This window comes from Salvia splendens, chromosome 1 (genome assembly GCF_004379255.2).
Source record: "Salvia splendens isolate huo1 chromosome 1, SspV2, whole genome shotgun sequence".
Taxonomy (NCBI): Eukaryota; Viridiplantae; Streptophyta; class Magnoliopsida; order Lamiales; family Lamiaceae; genus Salvia; species Salvia splendens.
The window spans coordinates 8,030,187-8,053,238 of NC_056032.1; the positions used below are offsets into that span (position 1 = coordinate 8,030,187).

General features: G+C 36.9%; 3 protein-coding genes across 6 annotated transcripts; 1 reads left to right on the plus strand and 2 right to left on the minus strand.

Moving 5' to 3' along the window:
- Positions 1-609: 609 nt before the first annotated feature.
- LOC121804754 (protein SRC2-like) lies at positions 610-1,592 on the plus strand. Its single transcript, XM_042204407.1, has one exon. It carries the CDS (start codon positions 726-728, stop codon positions 1,194-1,196), a length of 471 nt encoding a protein of 156 aa, XP_042060341.1. The 5' UTR covers positions 610-725; the 3' UTR covers positions 1,197-1,592.
- A 9,057-nt stretch (positions 1,593-10,649) lies between these two features.
- On the minus strand, positions 10,650-13,022 carry LOC121798686. Its single transcript, XM_042197817.1, has 3 exons — positions 12,188-13,022; positions 11,111-11,482; positions 10,650-11,032 (listed from the first exon to the last, which is right to left on the minus strand). The coding sequence occupies exons 1-3, from the start codon at positions 12,831-12,833 to the stop codon at positions 10,785-10,787; spliced, it is 1,266 nt and encodes a 421-aa protein (XP_042053751.1). The 5' UTR covers positions 12,834-13,022; the 3' UTR covers positions 10,650-10,784.
- Positions 13,023-14,993: 1,971 nt separating this feature from the next.
- On the minus strand, positions 14,994-22,230 carry LOC121795204 (synaptonemal complex protein 1-like). 4 transcript variants are annotated; one of them, XM_042193673.1, is made up of 20 exons: positions 22,104-22,230; positions 21,721-21,936; positions 21,573-21,622; positions 21,049-21,256; positions 20,847-20,972; positions 20,624-20,722; positions 19,156-19,832; positions 18,828-19,076; positions 18,616-18,744; positions 18,447-18,515; positions 18,253-18,363; positions 17,640-17,747; positions 17,447-17,560; positions 17,297-17,383; positions 16,541-16,627; positions 16,353-16,427; positions 16,068-16,154; positions 15,907-15,972; positions 15,493-15,596; positions 14,994-15,337 (listed from the first exon to the last, which is right to left on the minus strand). In XM_042193673.1, the coding sequence occupies exons 2-19, from the start codon at positions 21,884-21,886 to the stop codon at positions 15,495-15,497; spliced, it is 2,610 nt and encodes an 869-aa protein (XP_042049607.1). In that variant the 5' UTR covers positions 21,887-21,936; positions 22,104-22,230; the 3' UTR covers positions 14,994-15,337; positions 15,493-15,494. The 4 variants fall into 4 exon arrangements, with proteins under 4 accessions (XP_042049607.1, XP_042049625.1, XP_042049616.1 ...); XM_042193691.1 differs by having other exon boundaries at positions 14,995-15,337; positions 15,907-15,969; XM_042193682.1 differs by having other exon boundaries at positions 14,997-15,337; positions 17,447-17,557.
- Between the last annotated feature and the right edge of the window lie 822 nt (positions 22,231-23,052).

Below are 23,052 nucleotides of genomic sequence, written 5' to 3' on the forward strand. Positions count from 1 at the left end.
AATTGCCCGTACCAAACCACGATGTTTTGTTGTATGAATAGAACACATTTGTTTCACTCATTAGTTTTCAATTGATACAAATTTTCCAAAGATTTTATGGTGGAAAATAATTGTGTATATATCCAAACTTCATGTTGTTTTAATTGATTTTTAAAATTTTCGAGGCAAAAGAAAAGCACGTCGCCTGTGTGTATTATATTGCTAGTGTTTCAACTAAACGATTGTATGATCAATAGAACATATTGTTAAACTAATTAGTGGTGATGTCCACTTATGATTCCTAGTTGATACAACTTCCCCAAATATTTTCGTTGGGGAATAATTCATGATGCTGATATAATATATTGTTAGTGTTTTTCAACCAAAGGACGACGTTTTCTGTGTGAATAGAGCACCTCATTTAATGAATTGGTGGTAAAAGCTGATAGAATTCTGGCAAAGAAATTCGCCATGAAATAATTGCATACATATCCAAACGTCATGGTTTTTTCAATTGAATTTTAAAATTGCAGGGCATATCATAGACCCTAAATTATTTCACATATATTTATCTCTCTTCTTCCTCCTATATAAACACCAAAAATAAATACAATGATCATCACACTTCTCCCCTCGGCGTGCTTTCCTCTTTGATCATCACATGCAACTAGCCACTTTTAATTTACTTCCCCTCCTCCTATATATAAACTGAGAAACCCTCATTTTTTTTCCAAATAAAATCGAAAATGGAATGCCGGACATTCGAGATAACCCTAATCTCCGCCAACAACCTCGAGAGGCTGACGCGGCTGCTTCGGATGAAGGTCTACGCCACGGTCTCCATCTGCGGCACCACGGAGGTCCAGAGGCGGACGCCGACGGACTGGCACGGCGGCTCCAATCCGGCGTGGAACTTCACGGCGAGGTACAACCTGAACGAGCAGAAGGTACAGCACTTCGGCACAATGCTTGTGGTGAAGCTCTTCAGCTGGAGGCGCCTCGCCTGCGACCGCTACATCGGAGAGGTCCACACCTCGCTCAAGGAGCTCTTCGACATCGCTGCGGCCAGCGGTGGGATCGCGGTTCTGACCTTGCCGGTGCAGATCGGGAGCGCTAATTCGCAGGGGGCGGTTAGGTTTTCGTATCGATTTGGGGAGAGAGTTTCCATTGATAAGATGCTGTTGGCTGAGAGCCTTGCTGGCTGGTCGCAGTGCTAATATTTTCTTCCCTTTTTTTCACTTTGATTTATATATATATATATGTGTGTGTGTGTGTGTTGCACTTTTTGTGTTGGTCGGAATTCGGCTACCTTAGGACCATTATAGTTATGACTCCTTTTTAAATTTTTAATGGTGGTGTTTGAATCTTAAATTTCTCTGTTACATACTGAAGTCACAATATTCGACAATTAATGTTGTGAAATTGGAGGTGTTTCTCATGTTGCAATTTCTTGTGTTAAATTAAAATTCTGGGTAATATCATTGGGTTGACCAAAGATGGATGACCGGCAAATAGATTGACAAGAATATGGATCGCATACGTCTTTGCTAACAATTGATCATAGAGTATTGTTTTCTTCTCGTTGTTTTTGTCAAATATACCAAATCAAGGAATTACCAAAGGAAGAGGCATGATTAGAAGAGGAAGATATTGAATTGATATGAAATAAATGTGTAATACATAGTCTAGAAATAGATTGATCTACTATCAAATTTACATTGTATTCTTCCCTATATAAAGAGGGAATAGCCGAATTCAATACATATAAAAAAATACACAAGAATTATCTTCTCTCCAAAGCTCTGTTATGTCTTTCCGACGCCCTATGAATCGCCTAACTCTCGATTACCATCTTTAAGATGGTATCAGAGCAGGTTTGTTCGAACTTGAGACTCAGAAAAATTTCATCATAGTCTCGAATACCTTTCCCGACCCTTTGAACCTGCAAAAGCACAACCGAAAATGTCAGATGAAGATTCTGATAATCCTCCAAAAACCAATACAGTCGTAACCCTCTCAGCAGAACAATTTGCTGAATTTATGAGACTAAGCATGTCTCAGAAAAACCAATCCCAACAGCAGTCATCAATTGAATCACTAGGCGAGGTGCGCCTGACAGAGAAACTCAACGGGGATAACTACCCGTTATGGGCAAAACTGATGAGTCGAGGAATCCGAGGGAAGGGTCTGGCATCTCACATAAATGGAGTTACAGACCCCCCCTTCCGACGGACCCAAATTACAACAGATGGCAGCAACGGGATGATTGTTGCTTCAATTGGATCATCACCAACATCGACGCCAGCCTCGTGATTGAGGTATCCCAATACGAAACGGCATACGACCTATGGGATAGTCTAGCCACAACGTATGGAAGCGGCGCTGATCAATTCCAGATCTCAGACCTGCACAGACAGGCATATAGCATCAAACAAGGTGAATCTTCGCTGGAGAGCCTCTGGCAGAAACTGCAGGACCTCTGGATATCAATCGATACCAGGGATCCAAACCCAATGGAAACGCCTTCAAGCATTGAGAAATACAACCAGAACACACAGAGGCATCGACTATACCAGTTTATGTGGGCATTAGACGATCAAAGATACAACAAGATCAAGAGAGAGATCCTAAATATGGATCCCATCCCTACAGCAAGAAAAGCCTACGGGATAGTCCGAAGAGAATCAGTCAACGAGAAGCTGCTCAACCCAGAAAAGGAATCGGGAATCGGAGTGGGGCTTGCAGTACACGATCGAAATCGATCACCACAGTACCTCCATCATCCATCCAGGAACACAAACTTCCCGAAAGATGAAGACAAAAGCAAACTAGTCTGCAACCATTGTGGAGGAAAGAAGCATACCAGAGAGACGTGTTTCCACATCCACGGGTTCCCGGAGAGGTGGGAAGAGATGAAGAAGGCGAGGCAAGCCCGGAATGCAGGAGGTCGAACCGGCGGTAGCAGAGGCGGTGGAAGAGCCTCAGCCGCTGTAGCTCACGACCGCGCCTCCTACGCCGAAAAATCGACGGGTGGCAGCGGCGGCGGCAGCATCTCCGGTGGCAATGGAGAAATCCAAACCGAAGAAAAGGCACCAATCGCCTCAGTTTCCATGGCTCGAACCTGGTCCGAAGGTAATGAGTCACCAATTGGTGGTATCGCCGGCGAAAGCAGTGACCGAAGGGAAGGAGGAGTGGAGAGGGTCCCCACAAGCGAGGGGAAGACGGCGGATAGGGTTTCAACAAAACCCCTTATTTCACCACTACTTTCGAATATTCCAGATCCAGTCCCCACAAAACCGAAAACCCAAACCATACCTCCCTTTCTCATATATTCCACATTTAAACCCCAAAATTCTCATAAATCCCGAAACTCACCCCGAATTTCGAATCTATTGCAAAATCACCCTCCAATTGCGAAAACTTTGCAAATTGCACCCCAGAAGTCCAAAATCGTTAACAATCAGCCAACCATAGCCTGTCATAACTCCTTCGAAGCCTTAGCCTGTTCCTCTACGTCCCTTTCTGGCCCTAAAGACCCCCATTGGATTTTTGACTGTGGGGCAACCGATACAATCTCGTTTGAAGCCTCAGACTTTGTTTCGATTACCACTTCCAAAAAATCCTATGTCCAAACCGCCAGAGGGGACCTAGCACAAGTTATGGGGGCAGGCACCATAAATATCTCGCCAACTCTACGCCTTTCTAATTGACTTTTTGTTCCGTCTTTATCTCATAAGTTATTATCTATTAGTCATGTGACTAAGGAACTGAACTTCAAATTACTAATGCAGCCTCGATTTTGCATGTTACAGGATATCAAGACGGGGACGATAGTTGGGCGTGGCACTGAGCAAAGCGGACTGTACTATGTGGATGAGATAGCCCAAGAGAGTGCTGCAATGATGCTGACTCCCGGACTGACTGACAGACAGGCTTGGCTTTGGAATCGTCGGTTAGGGCACCCATCTTTGGGATATTTTCGTCTTATTTTTCCTGAATTAGCTAGAACTCTGAACTCTTTTCATTGTGAGACTTGTGTGTTAGCCAAAAACCATAGACATTCGTTCAAGTTAAACAATACGAGGGTTAAATCTCATTTTGCTTTAGTACACTCTGATGTTTGGGGTCCCGCTCCTATTACTGGTGGCCAAGGATTTCGGTATTTTGTGCGATTTATTGATGATTATTCACGCATGACCTGGATCTATTTTTTGAAAAATAAAAATGAAGTGTTTGATAAGTTCGTAGATTTCTATTACCTTATTCAAACCCAGTATAAACATACCATTCAGATACTTAGATCAGACAATGGGGGGGAATTTGTCAACAATAAAATGCAAGAGTTTTTTAGAGCTAAGGGACTAGTCCACCAAACCTCGTGTGCATACAACCCGGAACAAAACGGGGTAGCTGAGCGAAAGAACCGGTACATCCTAGAAATCACCAGAGTCCTCCTAATTGAATCCAAAGTACCAAAATCCTTTTGGCCGGAAACTATAGCCACCTCAGTTTATCTCATAAATCGACTACCCACGGGCATACTTAGCTTCAAAACTACCTTAGACATTTTTTCCCAACACTTTGAAATACCATCATCACTGTCCCTTGAACCCAGAGTTTTTGGCTGCTCTGTTTTTGTTCATATTCCCAAACACGAACGCTCGAAATTTGACCCCTGCGCCCATAAATGTGTCTTCCTTGGCTATGGTAAAAATCAAAAAGGATACCGTTGCTATGACCCAAAAACCCGTAAAATGCACACAACCATGAACTGTGATTTTGTGGAAGGAGAATACTACTACCAATCTAGCGGTCAGGGGGAGACACAAACTTTAGACAACAATGACCTCCTAGATTGGCTACCCGATATTCAAAACCACCACTTAAGGGTAAAGTCGGCGGGGGAACCACAGACAGGGGGAGAGTCTGAGCCAAGTCCTGTCACAGACGTTGGTCCACCTGAGGAAGTTAGCAACACCGCCGGGCCGTCGAATTCAATAATACAAAACGACGAGCAACGTGACACCGACCAGCCGTCATCCCCGACTTCGATTCCTGAGGTAAATAGTTCAGATTTTGATAATATCCCTTCGGACGGCACTAACCTTGATAGGGGAAATGATGGAGAATGTGGAACTAGTGGAAGAAGTGACTCATACGAGTTGCCCCCGAGGAGAACAAGAGGCGTACCTCCACGACTGTACTCACCCGAATGGAGAGGAAGAAAGGCCAAATACGCAGTATCCAACCTTACACAGAGTCACTTATCAGAAATGGCCCGAGCCTTCGAAACTGCCTTATATGAGGAAGAAGACATTCCACAATCATTTGAGGAGGCAAGCAAACACAAACACTGGAGAGAAGCTATGAAGAAGGAGATAGATGCATTGGTAAAAAACGGCACATGGGAGAAATGTACACTACCAAATGAAAAGAAGCCAGCTGGATGTCGGTGGATATTTACCATAAAAAGACGAGCATATGGTTCAATCGAGAGATACAAGGCGAGACTTGTGGCAAAAGGGTGCACCCAAGTTTACGGAGTAGATTATGAAGAAACATTCTCACCAGTGGCGAAGATGGAGACTGTGCGAGCACTACTATCCGTAGCGGCAAGCAAAGACTGGAATTTGCACCAGTTTGATGTGACCAACGCCTTCCTCCATGGAGAACTAGAACAGAACAAGGAGGTATACATGGAGGTCCCACCAGGTTTCTCTGCAGAATTTGGAGAAGGGGAAGTATGTCGGTTACGGAAAACTCTGTACGGGCTGAAACAATCTCCACGGGTATGGTTCGGCAGGTTTTGCCAAGCTATGTTCAAGCACGGATTCAAACAAAGCCAATCTGACCACACACTCTTCACAAAAAGGAGAGGCGACAAGATAACATGTCTGATTATATATGTTGATGACATGATTATCACTGGAGATGATGTAGAAGAAATCCAGAGGTTGAAAGAAAATCTCTTCAAGGAATTCGAGATGAAAGATCTAGGAGCACTGAAGTACTTCTTGGGGATAGAGGTGTTAAGATCCAAACACGGAATATTCCTAAGACAGAAGAAGTATGTCCTAGACCTGTTGGCCGAAACTGGCCTCCTCGAGTGTAAGCCAGCAGAAACTCCAATGACTCCCAATCATGGTTTGAAGCTAGAGGAAGGAGCAGAACTCGCAGACAGGGACCGGTACCAACGGCTTGTGGGAAAACTCATCTATCTCTCTCATACGAGACCCGACATTGCATACGCCGTCGGCATAGTAAGTCAGTTCATGCACCAACCTCAAACTAATCACATAGAAGCTGCATTAAGGATCGTGCGCTATTTGAAAGGAACTCTAGGATATGGAGTATTCCTCGCCAAGAGGGAAGGCTTGGAGATTGATGGATACACCGATGCCGATTGGGCAAGCAATCTAGTGGATAGGAAATCTACAGGGGGGTACTTTACTTTCATAGGAGGAAACTTGGTTACATGGAGAAGTAAGAAACAGAAAGTGGTGGCCCTATCCAGTGCTGAGGCCGAATTTCGAGGAATGAAAAGTGGACTCATGGAAATCATATGGCTAAGAAGGCTTCTCACAGAAATTGGCTTTCCACCAACTCGAAAGAGTAAGTTGTATTGTGACAACAAAGCTGCGATTAGCATTTCAGAAAATCCAGTTCAACACGATAGAACAAAGCACGTGGAGGTTGATCGACACTTTATCAAAGAGAAACTCGACGGAGGCATCATTGAATTCCCGTTCGTCCAGTCAGAAGAACAACTAGCGGACATTCTAACCAAAGCAGTGCATCCAAGAGTCTTCAAAGAAGTATTGGCCAAGTTAAGCATTGGAGATACCCTTGCTCAACTTGAGGGGGAGTGTCAAATATACCGAATCAAGGAATTACCAAAGGAAGAGGCATGATTAGAAGAGGAAGATATTGAATTGATATGAAATAAATGTGTAATACATAGTCTAGAAATAGATTGATCTACTACCAAATTTACATTGTATTCTTCCCTATATAAAGAGGGAATAGCCGAATTCAATACATATAAAAAAATACACAAGAATTATCTTCTCTCCAAAGCTCTGTTATGTCTTTCCGACGCCCTATGAATCGCCTAACTCTCAATTACCATCTTTAAGAGTTTTTACTATAAATTTATTTACATGTTGGAGTTAAGTTATACATGTCGTAGTTATAAAATATTAATGCATCTATCTGACTCTGATCGTTAATAATTGTATCGTTGAAAATTTTGAAGGACCCATTTTTCGAAACAAAACAAAATCATTTCCACATCTTTAATTCAATTATTTTCATATACGTACTAATAAAGTCCCAAACATCACAACCAAGATTGAACACTAACTTGTTAATTAGTGGTAATCGAAATGTGATAATCTTAATTTGTTTTCCACAAGCATCCACTGTTGATTTGGATATTTAATTTGTAATATTAATGATGGATACCAAGAGCTTATGACTAATACAAGTTTGGTTGAGCACAAACCTATTTTTCTTGGAAGTTAAAGTAATGAAATTGTTTATTAAAATTAACTTTGGAGACGACAGGGATAAAACTTAAAAGTGTCGATCTATTAACAATTTTATTTTATTATTTGAATAGAAGGCTATATAGTCTGTGAGTTATATTAATATAGATTTGTCAATTGGGCTGGGCTATAACTTATTGATTACCCTTTAATTTAGGTGATAGTGTCGCTTACTAGAGGCCCGAATTAAAACACATTTTTAAAAGAAAGGGCCCAATGAAAAAAATGCATATTGTTTTGTTAAACGAACATATATTTTCAGGCCCATCAGCTCAATTAAAATCTTGCTATATAATTAGTACTGTATTATATTTTTTTCGTCTACTATTAATAGTCTTCCTAGTGAAAGATATAAGCTTGTTTAATGCAAATGCAAAGATACATAAAAATTAAACCCCATTGCTTTAATTTTCCAAAATTTGTATTCCAACTCTCGCTTTATTGAGATCATGCATATTATGGAAAATCATTACAAAGTCAAATCAAACAATAAGTGACATAGAATTCGAATTATTTCCATCACACATCGAATTATATAAAACTTAACTTGGACAAAAGTGTTAGATAGCTATCGAAAAGGAAAAAAAGGAATTGACTTGACATAATATAGTATGATGATGAGTGTGATATATCATTCAATTTGAGGGTCCCCTCATGTCACACTTTTCGAACTCATGCTATAACCAAATATCATTACAACTTCTTTTTGTTTGAGATAATATCATTACAACCTTGCAACCTTATCTTGGTACTCATATCTCTATGTCCAAAATGATGCTTCACATGGTGTGTATGTGAAATATTTTCTAGTAGAAATGTATGTATCCACTTTTTTTATTCGGAAAATGTCAACGGGGTGATAAAACAATCCATTTTCAATGTATGGTTATTTTTTAAAGAACTATACATATGTCCTCTATAAACTGTTCGAGATTATCTTTAACTCTCTACACACACTTTTTTTCCTTTATTCTCTATTGTTAATTTTGTCGAAATTGTTCGAGATTATCTTTAACTCTTACTCCTAAACTGGCGTAGGTGAATACAAATTGTCAGAGGTAATTGCATGATTCGATGATTTAGAGAAAGAAACGAAGAAACATTGCTGCAAAAAAATTGATAAGAAAATGAAAAAGAACATGTCAAAATAAAAAATAAGAAGTAAAAGAAAATATGTATATATCGATATGGGGAGATGATCAAAACAAGTATGCATTTAAATCCAGAAATACAGCCCAAATCATGGCCCTAGGATTAGATGATTTAATGGTCAATAATTAACCAAAAACACGGAAGGTCATAATTAAACAGTTTTAGGTCATATTATAATATTTGAGTTTAATGTCATGTTAAGATCACGTTGGTCATTTTTTATTAGTATGGCCTAAAAATAGACTAATAATGACATAAACATGCCATATGCATGATATTGTTCTGTGTTTCTGTATTTAAATCTAGTTTTGCATAGATCAAAATCCTATCGATGTGACTATAAAAATAAAACCCATATCTAAACATTTTTTTGCTCTTACGTACTTCTAAAGTTCAGTTGTATCTCAAATAAGGTATCAAGACTGAAATATACTATGTATTGTCAATTCAAACAATATAAATAATACTCCATATTGGAAGTAAAATATGTTTATTTGATCATTAAAGATGGGAGCGTTGAATTAATTAATAAATCGAGATGAGTGGAAATGTCCACGGCGCATAAGTGCCCAAACCAAAGTAGTTAATTTGTTTTTATCTGTTTGTTTTGAGTTTGAAATTTGAACATTATTTAATGATACAAAAGTGGTAATAAACAAGAATTGAAGCCATAATTTGGTGCTTGACTTTAACCAAACATGGCCATAATGCAGGGAATGATGAGCCAATGAGTAGTACAAAACAATAGTCAAAATTCAAAATAAAAAATAAAATAAAATCTTTAGTTAGAGGGAAGTAGGATCGATTGAAACTAAACAGAAAAAGAAATTCATGCGCGACCATTAACATTTAATGGTTCAGGCTAAAAAACAAACAGCAAAAAGCATAAACAGTTTCAGACTTTCAGAGAATGTTCATAAATCATTAGGTATATTGTACACGAAAAATGGGCAGTGGTATGTACCTCACTTTGTGCTTAATTAATATTTAATTAAAAGGGTGAATTATTAAATAAATCATTAAAGATGATCAAATTTTGGTTTGTTGCACATTTTTCAAAAATTAAATTATAATGCATGAAGTTTGTAATTTTCATGAACCTATGAAAATGTTATGGGCCTTAAGGCAATACATGCATGTTTATGTAGTGGGTGACGGCGTGACGTGTTTAAAATTGATTATTAGTACATTATTGTGTGTTTTGCCAAGAAGGAGATGGATGAGATCATTGCAAAAATTGCAAACTTTGTGATTTATAATTCAGAATTTGAAAGTGTGAGACGAACCAGAAGGTCATCTTCAGTGCTTTATTTGATAATTATTCATAATTAAAATACACTATTGTAAAATAGGCAACATTCAAACAAGTTAATTTAATTTGAGCATTTACGCTTTTCCAGTTACAATAATTTTATGACAGTAACTCGTATACTCCTACTAGTGTTAGTCCCAGGCTTCCAGCAAACTAGATAGGTTCAAAAATATATATAAAAATAACTGAATCAATCTTTGATGAAGATCATGATTTAAATATCTTCGTAGAATATATAAAAGCTGATCGAGATAAGAAATGTTTAGTTAACATCTTTAACTGTGTATTAAAGAATTATTAGTTGGATAAAGATGGAATCTTAATATGTGAAGACAAATGTACCGTTGTATAAAGCTGACTTGCCCACCCCAAATTAAAACTTCACATTTTCATGTTGCTTTTTTTTATTTATCTTTAACTTTTTCACTTTTCATCATCAATGTAACACTTCATATTTACTGGTTTCGCTTTTATTAAACTAACAAATTCTTTAATTCCCAGTGATTTATAAAAAAAGCTTCCAACTGTTATACATATATAAATGTCTTTTTATTAAATTTTTTCCGCGTTCATAACCAAAAATAAGAAGCAAATTAAAGTATTTTTTGTTCTATATAGTTGGGATGAAAAAAATTATAAATTCAACAATACTCGGAGAATAAGAAATACAATAAACAAGATATGGAAAAACTTGGCATTAAGCCACAATTCGAAATCACAAAACATAAAATATGTACAATAAAATTCAACAATAGTTAGAAAATTGAGCAAAAAGCTCAAAGATCCACCATATATTAAAAACCTCTATAGATTACAACAAAACATGGCAATATAGCCTTTGGATTAAAAACAAACAACTCATCCAAACTCGAATAAACTCCAACGGCTCCGGCTACGGAATCATAGTCCTCCACATTCCCCTCCGGATTCTTCTTTATCCGGCCGGCAATCACTCGGCAAACCAACATAGCCCTCTTCCCCTCATCCACCGCCACGCGACAACTGTCATGCGCCTTTCCGCTAGTCGCAGTTGTTAATATACCTATCAAAAAATTAAGAAAAACGAGGGTAAAAAATTGTCGCTAATAATTATAACATTTCGTGGGTAATAAATAAATACCTTTTGAGGAGACTTGTGAAGTGACCTTAAAGCCATTTTTGATGATGCTGCATACGGCGCAGGAGGGGATGGAGTTGCACAAATTGGACGAGCCGCTAAGGCCGAGAGAGCACATCAGAGAGGTGCAGTGGAAGCGGAGGAGCTCGTTGCCATCGGCTGCACAGCGCGGGTGCTTCTTGGGGAGGCGGGCGGCTTTGGCCTTGGCCTTGATGGTGTCCCTGTACTCTTCAAATTTGGATATGGTCTTGGGGGTATTTTGGACTTTTAATATGCGATCAATCTTGCAAACTGGGATGTTCTTCTTCAGCCAGCTTGATTGGAATATGATCTCCACTATGTTCTTGCTCGTGTCTTCAGCTCCCAGTTCACACACTGTTCAGTTCATATTTTTAGTTTCCATGTCATAAAATTAAAAATTACTAGAATTTCTATAATTTTGTGCCATTTCTTGATAAGCCAGCCCATCACACACACACACATATATAGCATCATTAATGAAATTTTGGGAAGAGTGAAACGGATGAGAAATTGTGGAATTATGACCCTATCTTCGAAGACTACTTAGGAGACAACATCCCTCCCAATCACAATTCTCTTTTATTTTTACAATAAATTATGTCAATTATATAAGCATAAAATATGTTAGAGTAGTAATATGGAGTAATAAAATAAGCATGGAAAAAAGGACCAATTTTAAATAAGCATTTGGGAAATTCCAATCCGCACTTATTGAACTCATTGTGAAGAACTACTAGGGGCATTGAAATACTCACACCACATAAATTGAAGAAACTACTTTGACTCCAAAATTAAAATTTGAAAATCTTGACAAAATTTAAAACCGAACTCAACTCAACATCGCAATTAACCAAGGAAAAAGACAAGAGAGTTAATAAGCCATTCTATTTCTAGCTATTTCCATATAGCAAAATAAAATTAGATGCATGTGGATATCAATCATATCATCCATTTTTGGACTATTACTCCCTTGTACATAAATTTTGGCTACTATTATTTTAGTAATTTACATGACTATAATTATTATAACTATAATTATAAAAAAAAAAGTAAAATTACCAGCATGCCTAACAGCTTGATGCAACTCCAAATTCTCAGGCTTCATGAAAACCTGGCCACATTGTGGGCAAGAAGAGATGGTATTCCTCAAGGAAGGATCTCTTGTCATGCCGAGAACGGGATCGACCACCATCCGGCACTCGTAGCAGCCGGAGAGCTTCCTAAACGGCATGCTCCTGAAGGATCCGGAGACGGAGGGGGAGGCCGAGGGGGCTGTGAGGAAGGAAGAGGACGAGGACGAAGAGGAGTTAATGGTGGTAGTGGCTTTCATTGATCTGCTGGTGATTGAGGCATCACTGCTCTCTGAGGAGGAGAGATGGGCGGCGGCCCTTTTCTTGTTGGGAGATGAAGAGATGAGTATCTCTGGCTTCTGCATGCTGCAGAGGGAGCCTGAGCATTTCAGCTTCTTCTTGCATTGCTTCTTGTTTGTTTCGTGTGTTGTTGTTGTTGATGTTGTGTCTTGTTGTTTGGGGTGTTTCTTGGATTTGGGGGTGTCTTGAGGTTGTTGTTGGAGGTGTACCAGGTGCTGGTGGTGTTGTACCTGGAGGTACTTGCAGGTGAAGAGGCTTCGAACAGCTGCCCATGAATGGGGTTTTTCTTGGTGTTTTTTTGGTTTTGGGTTTCTGGGGTTTCTGCTTTTGGCCATTGTAGGAGGGGTTTTGGGAAGTTCTTGGCGTGGGGTTTTAATTTGTGTGTTTTTTATGTGTGAGAAGATTCAAGAAAGTGAGTACAAACATGCACTTTTACAGAGGGTGGAAGGGTAAATGAGGGAGATGAGGAGTTGGTGCTATCTTCTCTTCTCTCTGTGTTGTTTGTGTGTGTGTGTGTGTGTGTTTTTGCATAGTGCATTGGTTTTTATGTGTACAATTCTATACCAGGAATTGTTGGGAAATGTTTACCAAGTTAATTAATTTTAAAAGATCTTGTAGAGAATATATTAGAGCGTAGTTTGAATATGTCCTGACATCGAGAATATTTAAAATTTTAGAATCCGGTTAAAGATTATTAAGCTCAAGTGCTACTTTGGAAATTTTGGAAAAGTGGAATAAAATGTCCAAAACTACAAAGTTCAATTATTCATGTGGTTTTATTAAGGTTTAATAAATGATATGTGTAAAATTATGATGTCATTCAATACACGTGGCGTGCATGGATGATACAATAACAAAGCTTCAACATTGTGTGATTGGTGATTGGTAAAAGAGGATATGCAATTAACTAAGCCGAAATATGACTTCTGAATTTCAGAAAATATATATTCATCACCTTAAATTATTGTGTATTTGGCTCACCTCTTGGTTTGTTTATTTTTAATTTTAATTTTATTTTTATTTTTATTTTTTATGGAATGTTAACTTCCTAGTAACTAGTACTACTTGCTAAAATAGGTTTGCTACAATTCTTGGTGTGGTCATTTGAAGGAGTAACTTTTATCCATGATTAATTTTTGTTCCTTCATATGTTTATGCATAAGTCCATGTCATTATTTATGTATATTTACTGAATAAATAATCTACCTTTATTTTCTGTAAAAGGAAAAAGAGAACTACAATAATATGAAGGATGGGAAGGGGGACACTGAGGGAGACATCATATACTAACTGACAAAGAGAGCGTGTGTAAATAATTAAATAGAGACTGTTGTGGAAGGAATCTCTGATTTCTTTAATCAATAGAATATCTTAAATTAACTGTCACAGCCAAAGACAAATTTATTTAATTATGAGCTTATTAATTGCAATGTCTTATGGCCTAATGTAGGACATCCGGATAACTAGGAAATACAACTTTTGGGGTAGTTTCTCATAATATTCATATTCCATCTTTTCGTACCTCACATTTGTGAGTTCAAAAAGCCATGATAAACCTGCAAATATGTACACTAGTTTTTAAACCAAACCACTCTTAGATACTTTTGTGAGTACATATAAATGAGCTAATATTCCCTTAGCATTTGAAAATTAAAATCATTTTGAACTCAAAAGGTTCATTTTAAACATAAGGTTAATTTGGGTTTAATTAATCTGAATGAGGAGTGAAACTGCACAGTTAATCCATGTGACCGATGTCAAATTCGATAACATTTAATTACATGTACTCCAAAGTCGTACTTACTGTGCTTCTAATTAATATCTCATATTTTAAGATTGTCTTCTAACTTTCGAAAAATTATATAATGTCATAATTTGTTTGAATAGTTAAAAAAGGTAGTGGGACACAAGCTTAATTAGAATATCTAGAACTAAGAGCATTGCTAAGAACAAGAAAAGCACTAATTACCTCATAATTAATGGAGCTTTGAATTAAAAAGCTGGTTTGATTCCTTATGCCTCAAAATCATATTAAAGCCCATTATGTTATGGAATAAAATCTTGTACTTTTATTATCAAAATTTAATTAGATGTTGATTCCACTTTGTTAGATACAAAGTACTCGGAACAATTAACAGAATATGGGGAGTGGATTCGGAACTTAATTATTAGAGGGATAAAAGTCACTTCAATTTAAAGATAGTCACGTATTTTGATACTTACTTTATGTTTTTCCCATTTATATACGCTTTTTTAATGGCTTCCATTGTTTATGATGTGTAAATCTACCATATACATGTTTCATATAAGTCCATTAAAAATTGGATTTTGCCAAATATTTACTAAAGCAAGAACTAGGATCTAAAAAGGATTTGGAGAGGGAAAAGGGCTCTGAATATGCAAGCTTGATATTGATTGATACAAATAGCTGAAATAATCTCTAAAACGTAGTCACGGTCTACTTTCATGAATCATGAATATATATCTACCCAAAAGGTTCATATTACTAAAGCATGCACAAAGGACAGAGGAGGCGACGAACAGAATGCACAATTGATTTCAACATAAAAGGTTTTATGTTAGCCGTGCAACTACAGTTATATAAACGCGCCACGCGTGCAACAAACAGACGACTGAAATGCTGGCCCGGATGAGGTCAAGAACAATTTATGGCACTTAATGAGACAGAATCATACAGTAAAATTTCATGTACATGATTAATGTTTGGGATAGTGAGCGTGTTTGAGTTTAGTTTCATACATGACTGCGTGCAGTGCAGCTGATATTCATGTTCGTTTGCAGTAGAAATTACTTCCAGATCCTGCTGTGAGTAGAGAAACTGCATTCGAGAAGGCGAACAGGAATTTTTTTATCATTTAAGATTTTCAAGAATAGTTACAGTGCAAGAAAGGTGATAAACGCCAAGTGCATAGAGTCGAGCAATAGTTACTTAAACATGTATATCAAGAAAATTGAACGGAGAAATTGGAATACCTTTAATCAAATGCGTAGGGGTCGTCTACATAAGGATTCAAAGATCCTTCAGTGAACAAATCGCCTATGTTGGAAGGTTTTGGAGGGAGTCCTTCTTTGCCTCTCTAGATCACATTAAAAACTAGTATTAACAACAGGCCAACATAATTCCAGAAATGACTTTTTTTAGTTGTAGGGAAGACTTCTTGAGCATATGTTAAAATGCAGACATATGGTTTTTATATTGCTTGATCATAGATGTACATAGTAGATACATATCAGGTGGATCAACAGGTATTAATTCGTATCTGTTTCCCACACCACATTTTTTGCTATCCATAACTGGTGAACAATAACTAACAGAATTTAAAAGGATATAAAATGCGAAGGAAAAATGCAAACAGGTTTCCAAACAACTGGTTAGTGGACACTTGCCTGGATAACATTTTTGGGAGTCTTTGCCGTTGGTGTGTCTTTCTTCCTTTGCTTCCTTGGATCCTGCTGTACAGCAAAGTGAAGACTTCAGTCATAACCTGTCTTCTTGTCTAAAGCAACATCAGAACTGATTAGTAGTGAATGATTGAATAACTACTGACCCCAAACATGACTGTACTTTTGGTCTTTCTTCGCTTTGTAATTGTTCTACCATTTGATGTTTCGATTTCATATTCATGGTGAGTCACCTGCTAATTGCGAGGTGCAAGCATTACAGATATGTTAGCATCATAAGTTCCCACAAAAGTAAGTGTTTTCTTTGATCTTGTTATTCCTGAAGATATAGTGATTGAAAAACTCATGTGTACAGAAAAAGATAAGAGCAAATGTGAATAATTCACCCATTTATCATCAAATCTAAAAGTAACTTGTAGTAAAATCCTCACCTTCCTACTATGTTTAGGCAGATTATTCACATTCTCGGCCTTTTTCAACATGTTTGAAACGGGAGTTTGGGTTGCCTGTGAGGTGAAGTGAAACAAAAAATAAATTTCAAATGAACGTGAATACTCCAAAAGTACTTTCATATCAGTGAAACAAGACAAATCAAATGTTAATTTGTATTAGGAGACACCTTTTCATCAATTTCTGCTCTGTCAAGAGACTGCTGAATTCTTTTGTTGCTCTCTTTGTTTCTCGTCTTAGAAGTTATGGAGTAGTTCTGCATAATATTCACTTCATCAAATAATCTCGTTTATAGGCAAGTATAAGCTCATAACAAAGGGGCAGAAACAATCGCAGGTAGAATTTCGTAGCAACTTACACAAGATATTCTGACAATAACTATTAAGTGATAGTTAGATACAGTATCAGTTATTTATATCATTCAGATACTGGAAACTTTATGCAACAAATATGAACTAATAAGAACCATTATATACCAAAAACAGGACAGAGAAGAAAGAAATAAAAGTAAACTCAGATAATGTCATTATACAAAATAACTTTTCTGTATCTTATACTATACACAATTTTCAACTTCAAACTTGCATTGATTGATCAAAATTCTGATTTTACAGATTCGGAATGAGAAACTGTCATCCAAGACAATCCAATTGGGATGCCCTGGATCTGACATGTTACTTGTTGTGGTAATCACGATCTGTTATTCTCAAAATTAGCAGACATGGTCAACCAATTGACCATATAGAAAAGATACCACATAGTATATTTGTGGGAAATTTGCTCCTGCCTGACCTAAGCCCGATGTTCAATGGAATTACTAAATCATAAGGTTGTCATGATTTCTACCATTAAGCATTCATGCTATGTAAAAGGGAGCTCTTTCTATTACTGTAGGGGTGGAGGGGAGTAATGTTATTAGGCAGACCTTTTTAGAAGTCACTTCTTGGTCCTCTTGTGGATTGTCACCCATTACTTTCCACTGCAACTGCAATAGAGTTCTCTGCCTCTCTTCCTAAATTTATAGAGGACATCATTAGTGTTGTAGTAAAAGAACAGATGGAATCAAAGAATTCACCTTCTCCTTTTGAATATCCAACTCCTCCTCCAGTCTTTTGCACTCATCTTCATGCTCACATCTCAAAGCTCTTAACTGAGCCTCATGCTCGGACCTAAGCATTTTAGTTTTCTGCTAGGAATAGTTATTAAGATACATGATACCACCTGCTCAAAGTAGCAATATAAAGCAACCTATTTAATGGATGATATACCTCTCTTAATTCAGCTTCGGCATGAAGTTCAGTGCGCCTTAGTTCTTCAGTATGCTTAGATGTGAGGATCGTTTCTCGTTTAGCATGTTCCTTGTGAATGTTGCTGACCTGTAGCGAAAATTCAACAGTTGTCTCAGCACAAGAGACGTATTTGTGCTCTGTGCATCTTAGCAGAAACAAAACCAAAATATGGTGTATGAAAGCACGGAATTAAATGTTCATAATGCAGGTATTGCCATAAACTGAATAAAAATTCTTATGTCACAGATTGCTCTTAATTTACAAAGCACCCATGATCAAGCATGCTATTTGCTTAAAGTCTAGTATAGAAAAAAAGGGTGCTTAAAATTACTAGAGGTTAGTGAAAGAGTTAACAAGGAAGAGAATTATATATTTAAATATTCTTTACAGACCTACAGCGATTAATCAACACAGCCTTAAAGAAGAGCAATATAGAGAAATGGTGGGTATAATGAATTTAACTTTGTAAATGTATAACCATAGAGGTAATTTTCGGCATGTTACAGAATGTGGTGAAATAGAGGACTAATGGTAGTAGAATCATTGGTTCACAAACTTGAAAACCTTTAATTAAATAGAACTGAGTGCTTACTGCTGCAGCATGTTCTTCCTGCACCTGCAGCAAACGTTGCCGAGATTCTTCTTTGATTTCCTCGACTTTTTGCTCACATCTTTTTTCCACATCTTGGATTATTTTATCTGCCTGAAAATTGATAGAATAATTTTTTTTATAAAAAACTGAATCACAGATGCTATACCGCATAACTGAAAAGTAACCAAGTGAACCTTTTCTTTCTCAAGATTAACAGTCTCCTGCTTCTCCACCTCATACTTCATCCGTATATCATTAATAGCCTGATCAGATTCCAACATATAGTCATTTTCATGTATCTATAAACCAACAAGGATATGCATAACCTTTAGAAGTTAAATAGTGAAGGAAAAGAGCGATGACCTGATCATTTCTTTGAGAGATTTCTTTCAAATGCTTTGATAGTTCTAAATGTTTGCTTTCTAACATATGATTATATTCCTTTTTGGCCTCCTGAAGCTTACTTTCTGTGTCAGCCAGGGAAGCCATAACCTTAAAACAGAAGACTAGTAGTTACGGACCATCGAAGAGACAGCTGTACAAATTTTTTATCAGATAAACTAATTAAAGAATACCTCTGTTTTCTGGTTACCAATCTGTTCCTCTCTTGTCTTGAGTTCCACAAGAAGCTGCTCCTTTTCCTCTACCGTGTTCTCAAGCTCTTTCACTCTTTCCTCGAGTAAATGTGTATTTTCTTCTCGCTTCTCAACCTCCTTCTGCAAAACATCACTTTCTTCTTGCTTCTTCAGGATTTCTGTGTTTAGTCCATCTATAAGACCTTTGCTGCTTAGTTCTAACTCGGAAAGTTTCATTGATAAATCTTGCTGCATGACAAGAAAAAAAATTCAACCTATGCCGCTTTCAGTTACACAAAAGACCAAAATTCAGTTGATGAGCTTATACCACTTTTTCTTCTGATATTCTAGAGTTCTCTGAAGAAACCCTAAGGTTATCCTCCAATTTAAGTATCGAAGCATGCATCTCACTCTGCTTAGAAACAAGAGTTTCTGCTTCAGACTCCAATTTCCGAATTTTCTCTTCTGCTACGCGGCATTCTTCAGCGTGCTGTACCATTGAAAATTCCTGCTCTTTCTGAAGCTCAAGAATTTTATTTTTCAGTTCATGATTATCTAATTGTAAAGCATTTTTCTCAGATACAGCACTAGCACACTGGTCATTTATCTGATCAAACTTTCTTTGAGCACACTTAGAGACAAGGTCTTTCTCGTGCTGAGCCAAATTCAAGCATGAATCAAATAAAGCATTTAACTGAATGGATTTTTCTGAAAATTCCAGGCTTTTCCTCTCCAGTTCTTCGAACTCCTCAACTAGCATAGTCAAAAATTCTTCTAGATTCTTGACCTCCAGGAGTGCAAGTTGCAATCTGTCAGAAAAATCATCTCTGCTAGATAACAGGTCCTTGTTTTCTCTCTCCAATTTTTCTTTGGAGAAACTCAGTTCAAGCACGTCATCTTCTTTTACTCTCAGTTCAAGTTGCAATTTTTCCATGTTGGTAGTCAGATTTTCTAAAGCAGTTCTGTGTGCTGCTCCATCTTTCTCTAACTTTTTCAGCACACTGTCTGTATCACACAGAAAAAAAGTAAGTGAAAACTCTACCAATTGGAATATGAAAAGATTTATTTGAACAACCTATAAGAAAAAGAACAAGGAAAAGCCAGTTCATGTACATAAATGCAAAAAGGAAAGCGTAAAAGGTTCAGATATGAGAAAATATGCAGAATGCATCAGAATCTTCGAAAACATGCGCTGATAACAATCTTTCATTTGCATGTATCCTTGTAACATGGAAAACAGTGCAGTAATGTTTTTAGTTCAGGTGATAGTTTAACTTTCTGGATTTGAAATTTTAAGCCACTTTGCATAATTCACTTAGGATTGTGCAAAATACTAAAACAGCAATGATTAAACTCACTCATGTGTTTGGAGTTTGAACCAGATTATCTAGCTCAAAACCAAAAATTAAAGGTTCAATCATGTCAACAAGTTGATCTCCAAAGGTAAGGCGTATCAACCAAGCATAACCTTCTTTTAAACTGTTGAGATGCAACTAGAGTTTTATGAGGATTTTCAATCTGATAAATTTGCAAGACCGAAAGTGTCCAACAGAATAACAGGAAATAATGTTACTGAAAGTAATTATTATTTGATGGATAATGTAAAGTGGCCACATAAAAAATTAAAGCTATACCACCTTCACGAAGAATTTATTAATACTTATCCTCCTGACAGTTCAAGCATTTGAAGCAGTATATTGTAGCATAGTCTCCTTGAATACAATAGTAACAAGCAATCGAGTTTTGCAAGATATACTATCAAATGATTGTTAAAGGTTCAGACAAATTAGCATTACCTTTCTCTTCTATCAGACAAGCAACTCTGTTCTGTACATTTCCTAAGGCTGTCTCTAGGTTTCCCTTTTCAAAGCCAAGTTCCAGTAGTTCCTTCTCACCTTGATATATAACATAATAAGAAATCAAATAATCTATTACAAAAGACACAACAAAGGCAATAACTGAATTACTAACTAAATAAACATAGCTCTAGTCTGAAACAGCACATATTATGTCACTCACGATTTCTCATTGTCTGTTCAGAAGAGTCCAACTTTGAGGACATAGACTTCATATTCTCATGCAAATCACTGAGAGTAACTGAAGTCGCTGACAGTTTATCTTCAAAGTATGCCTTATCTTTCTCAGCTGTGGAATTCTACTGTCAATAGAACAGCAGAACGTATATATATCCTGAAGATGAGATATTATGAAGAACACATACCTTGCTGAACCTGACCATTCAGCTGCTGCAAGGTTTCGACGAGCTGATCACACAGTGTCTTTGTTGATGAGAACTTTGATTCAAGTCCTTTCCATAGCTTCTCATCTTCTTTCTGCATCACTTTAAGCTTCGCATTTTCATTGTACGCAATTTGCAATTTCTCTTCCAGTACATATATTTGCTCCGTCAGTTTCTTGAGCTTAGAATTCTGCATTTTAGGATATCAAAAGTTACTTCAAAAATTCCTGCAGTCCATTAACTTGGATCTCAGTTTTTGGTTTGAATACTATAGAAGAGACTCTCTGCATACGAGAATATTATAGGATGATTAAATCTAGAAAAAATCCGTATTAAGTATATGCATGACCATATCTAATACTGATATATGCACATCAAGTATATGCATGAACATTCAATATTGATATACGCACATTACTAAAATAAAATAAAATTGAAAAATAGTAGGAATTTTTAGTACGTAGAGAAGTTAACAACAGACTTATATACGTTTCTTCTCATATTACCGCCAATTCAAGGTCAGTTCTCGCAGAAGCTTGCTCTCTGACCAATTTTTCTGGAGAAAGACGAGAAATCAGACAATTTGTCAAAATCCTCATAAAATCGGTAAAATCTGCCGAGCAATGAAGAAATGCAACGAAAGGCCTGTGCAACCTGCTGTGAGCTTCAGATTGGCAAAACTGCCCGAAGAAACCGACTCTGGAGTTTCAAGTGAAGCATTTGGCATAATCTTCTTGTTCGCAGCTCTGGAACTAGATCCAGACAAAGATTTGAACTGATCCAGGCTTCTAATGCCTGACAAGCCTAGAAGTCTACTCATTGCGAAGTTACCAACGAAATCCGCAGCACAACGCCAAAGCGATCTCAAACCTTCACATTCCAAAATTCTAACATTTCAGTCGGAATATATAACGGAAACAATCACTTTGAGCAGTAATTTATTGAATCAAGTAACAGAAACGTGAGGAAATACGATAGAGAAACTTCGTTTGAAATGGTAAAAAAAATCGAACCTATAGAGAATCAGGTTTTTTTACCTCTGCTGCGAACGAAAACCCTAAGAATCCAAACCGAAGAGCGTCCTCGCCGAGAGGATTTTTTGCAGGAGCAGAGATGAAAAACGACGATGCAAATGAATTTGGCGCCAAGCAACTGGTATTTATAGGCACCCCGCACCTATGTTGTGGCATTCTTCTCATGTCGTCGTAAAATAATTTTTTTATTTTCTATTTCTCAAAACTAACACTTAACTTAACTCCATAGATCATCCATTATCCGTAATTAAAGAACTAAAATAATTGGATTAATTCATTAGAATTTATAAATTTTCAATTAACATTACTCTATCTCCACCTAAATTTAATTGTTCAAAATTAGTTGTTAATTACAATTGATTTAGTTTTTTGTGCGCCTCTTTTCCAATATCAAATGCACTGAAGTTAATTGAAAATATGTAGATTTTACTTTTTTTAATTAGTAAATGAATTTAAATTTAAAGGCCGCGTCCTGGGATTCGAACCTGAGGCCTTTATTAACCTCTCTACCGCTCGGTTAACTCACACACTGTAGTTTTTACTATTAATAATACACTTTGTAGGTTTTACGAAGACTTCCTTAGGCGCTCACTCGTATGATGTGCATGCCATTAATTAAAGAGATTAATACTAACGATGATGATTAAATTTTAATTATATAGTAGTAGTAATTTAGTAGGGGTACTTAATAATTAAGATGAATAGTTGCCGGTAAATTGTGTCGTTTATTAAATGACAGAGTGCATGCGAGAGTAGCTCTAGATGATGCGGGTGCAATCAATTACCATTATTTACAGATATTAGTATATTAATAGAGATGATATGTTTTAATTAGACTATTAATTAGTGTCGATAAATTGTAGCTCCTTGTTTTTTTTAACTCTTTTCTTCTATCATCTATTAAGAAAAACAAAATTGAATCCTTTTATTTAGAATTTTTTGTTCTTTTTGT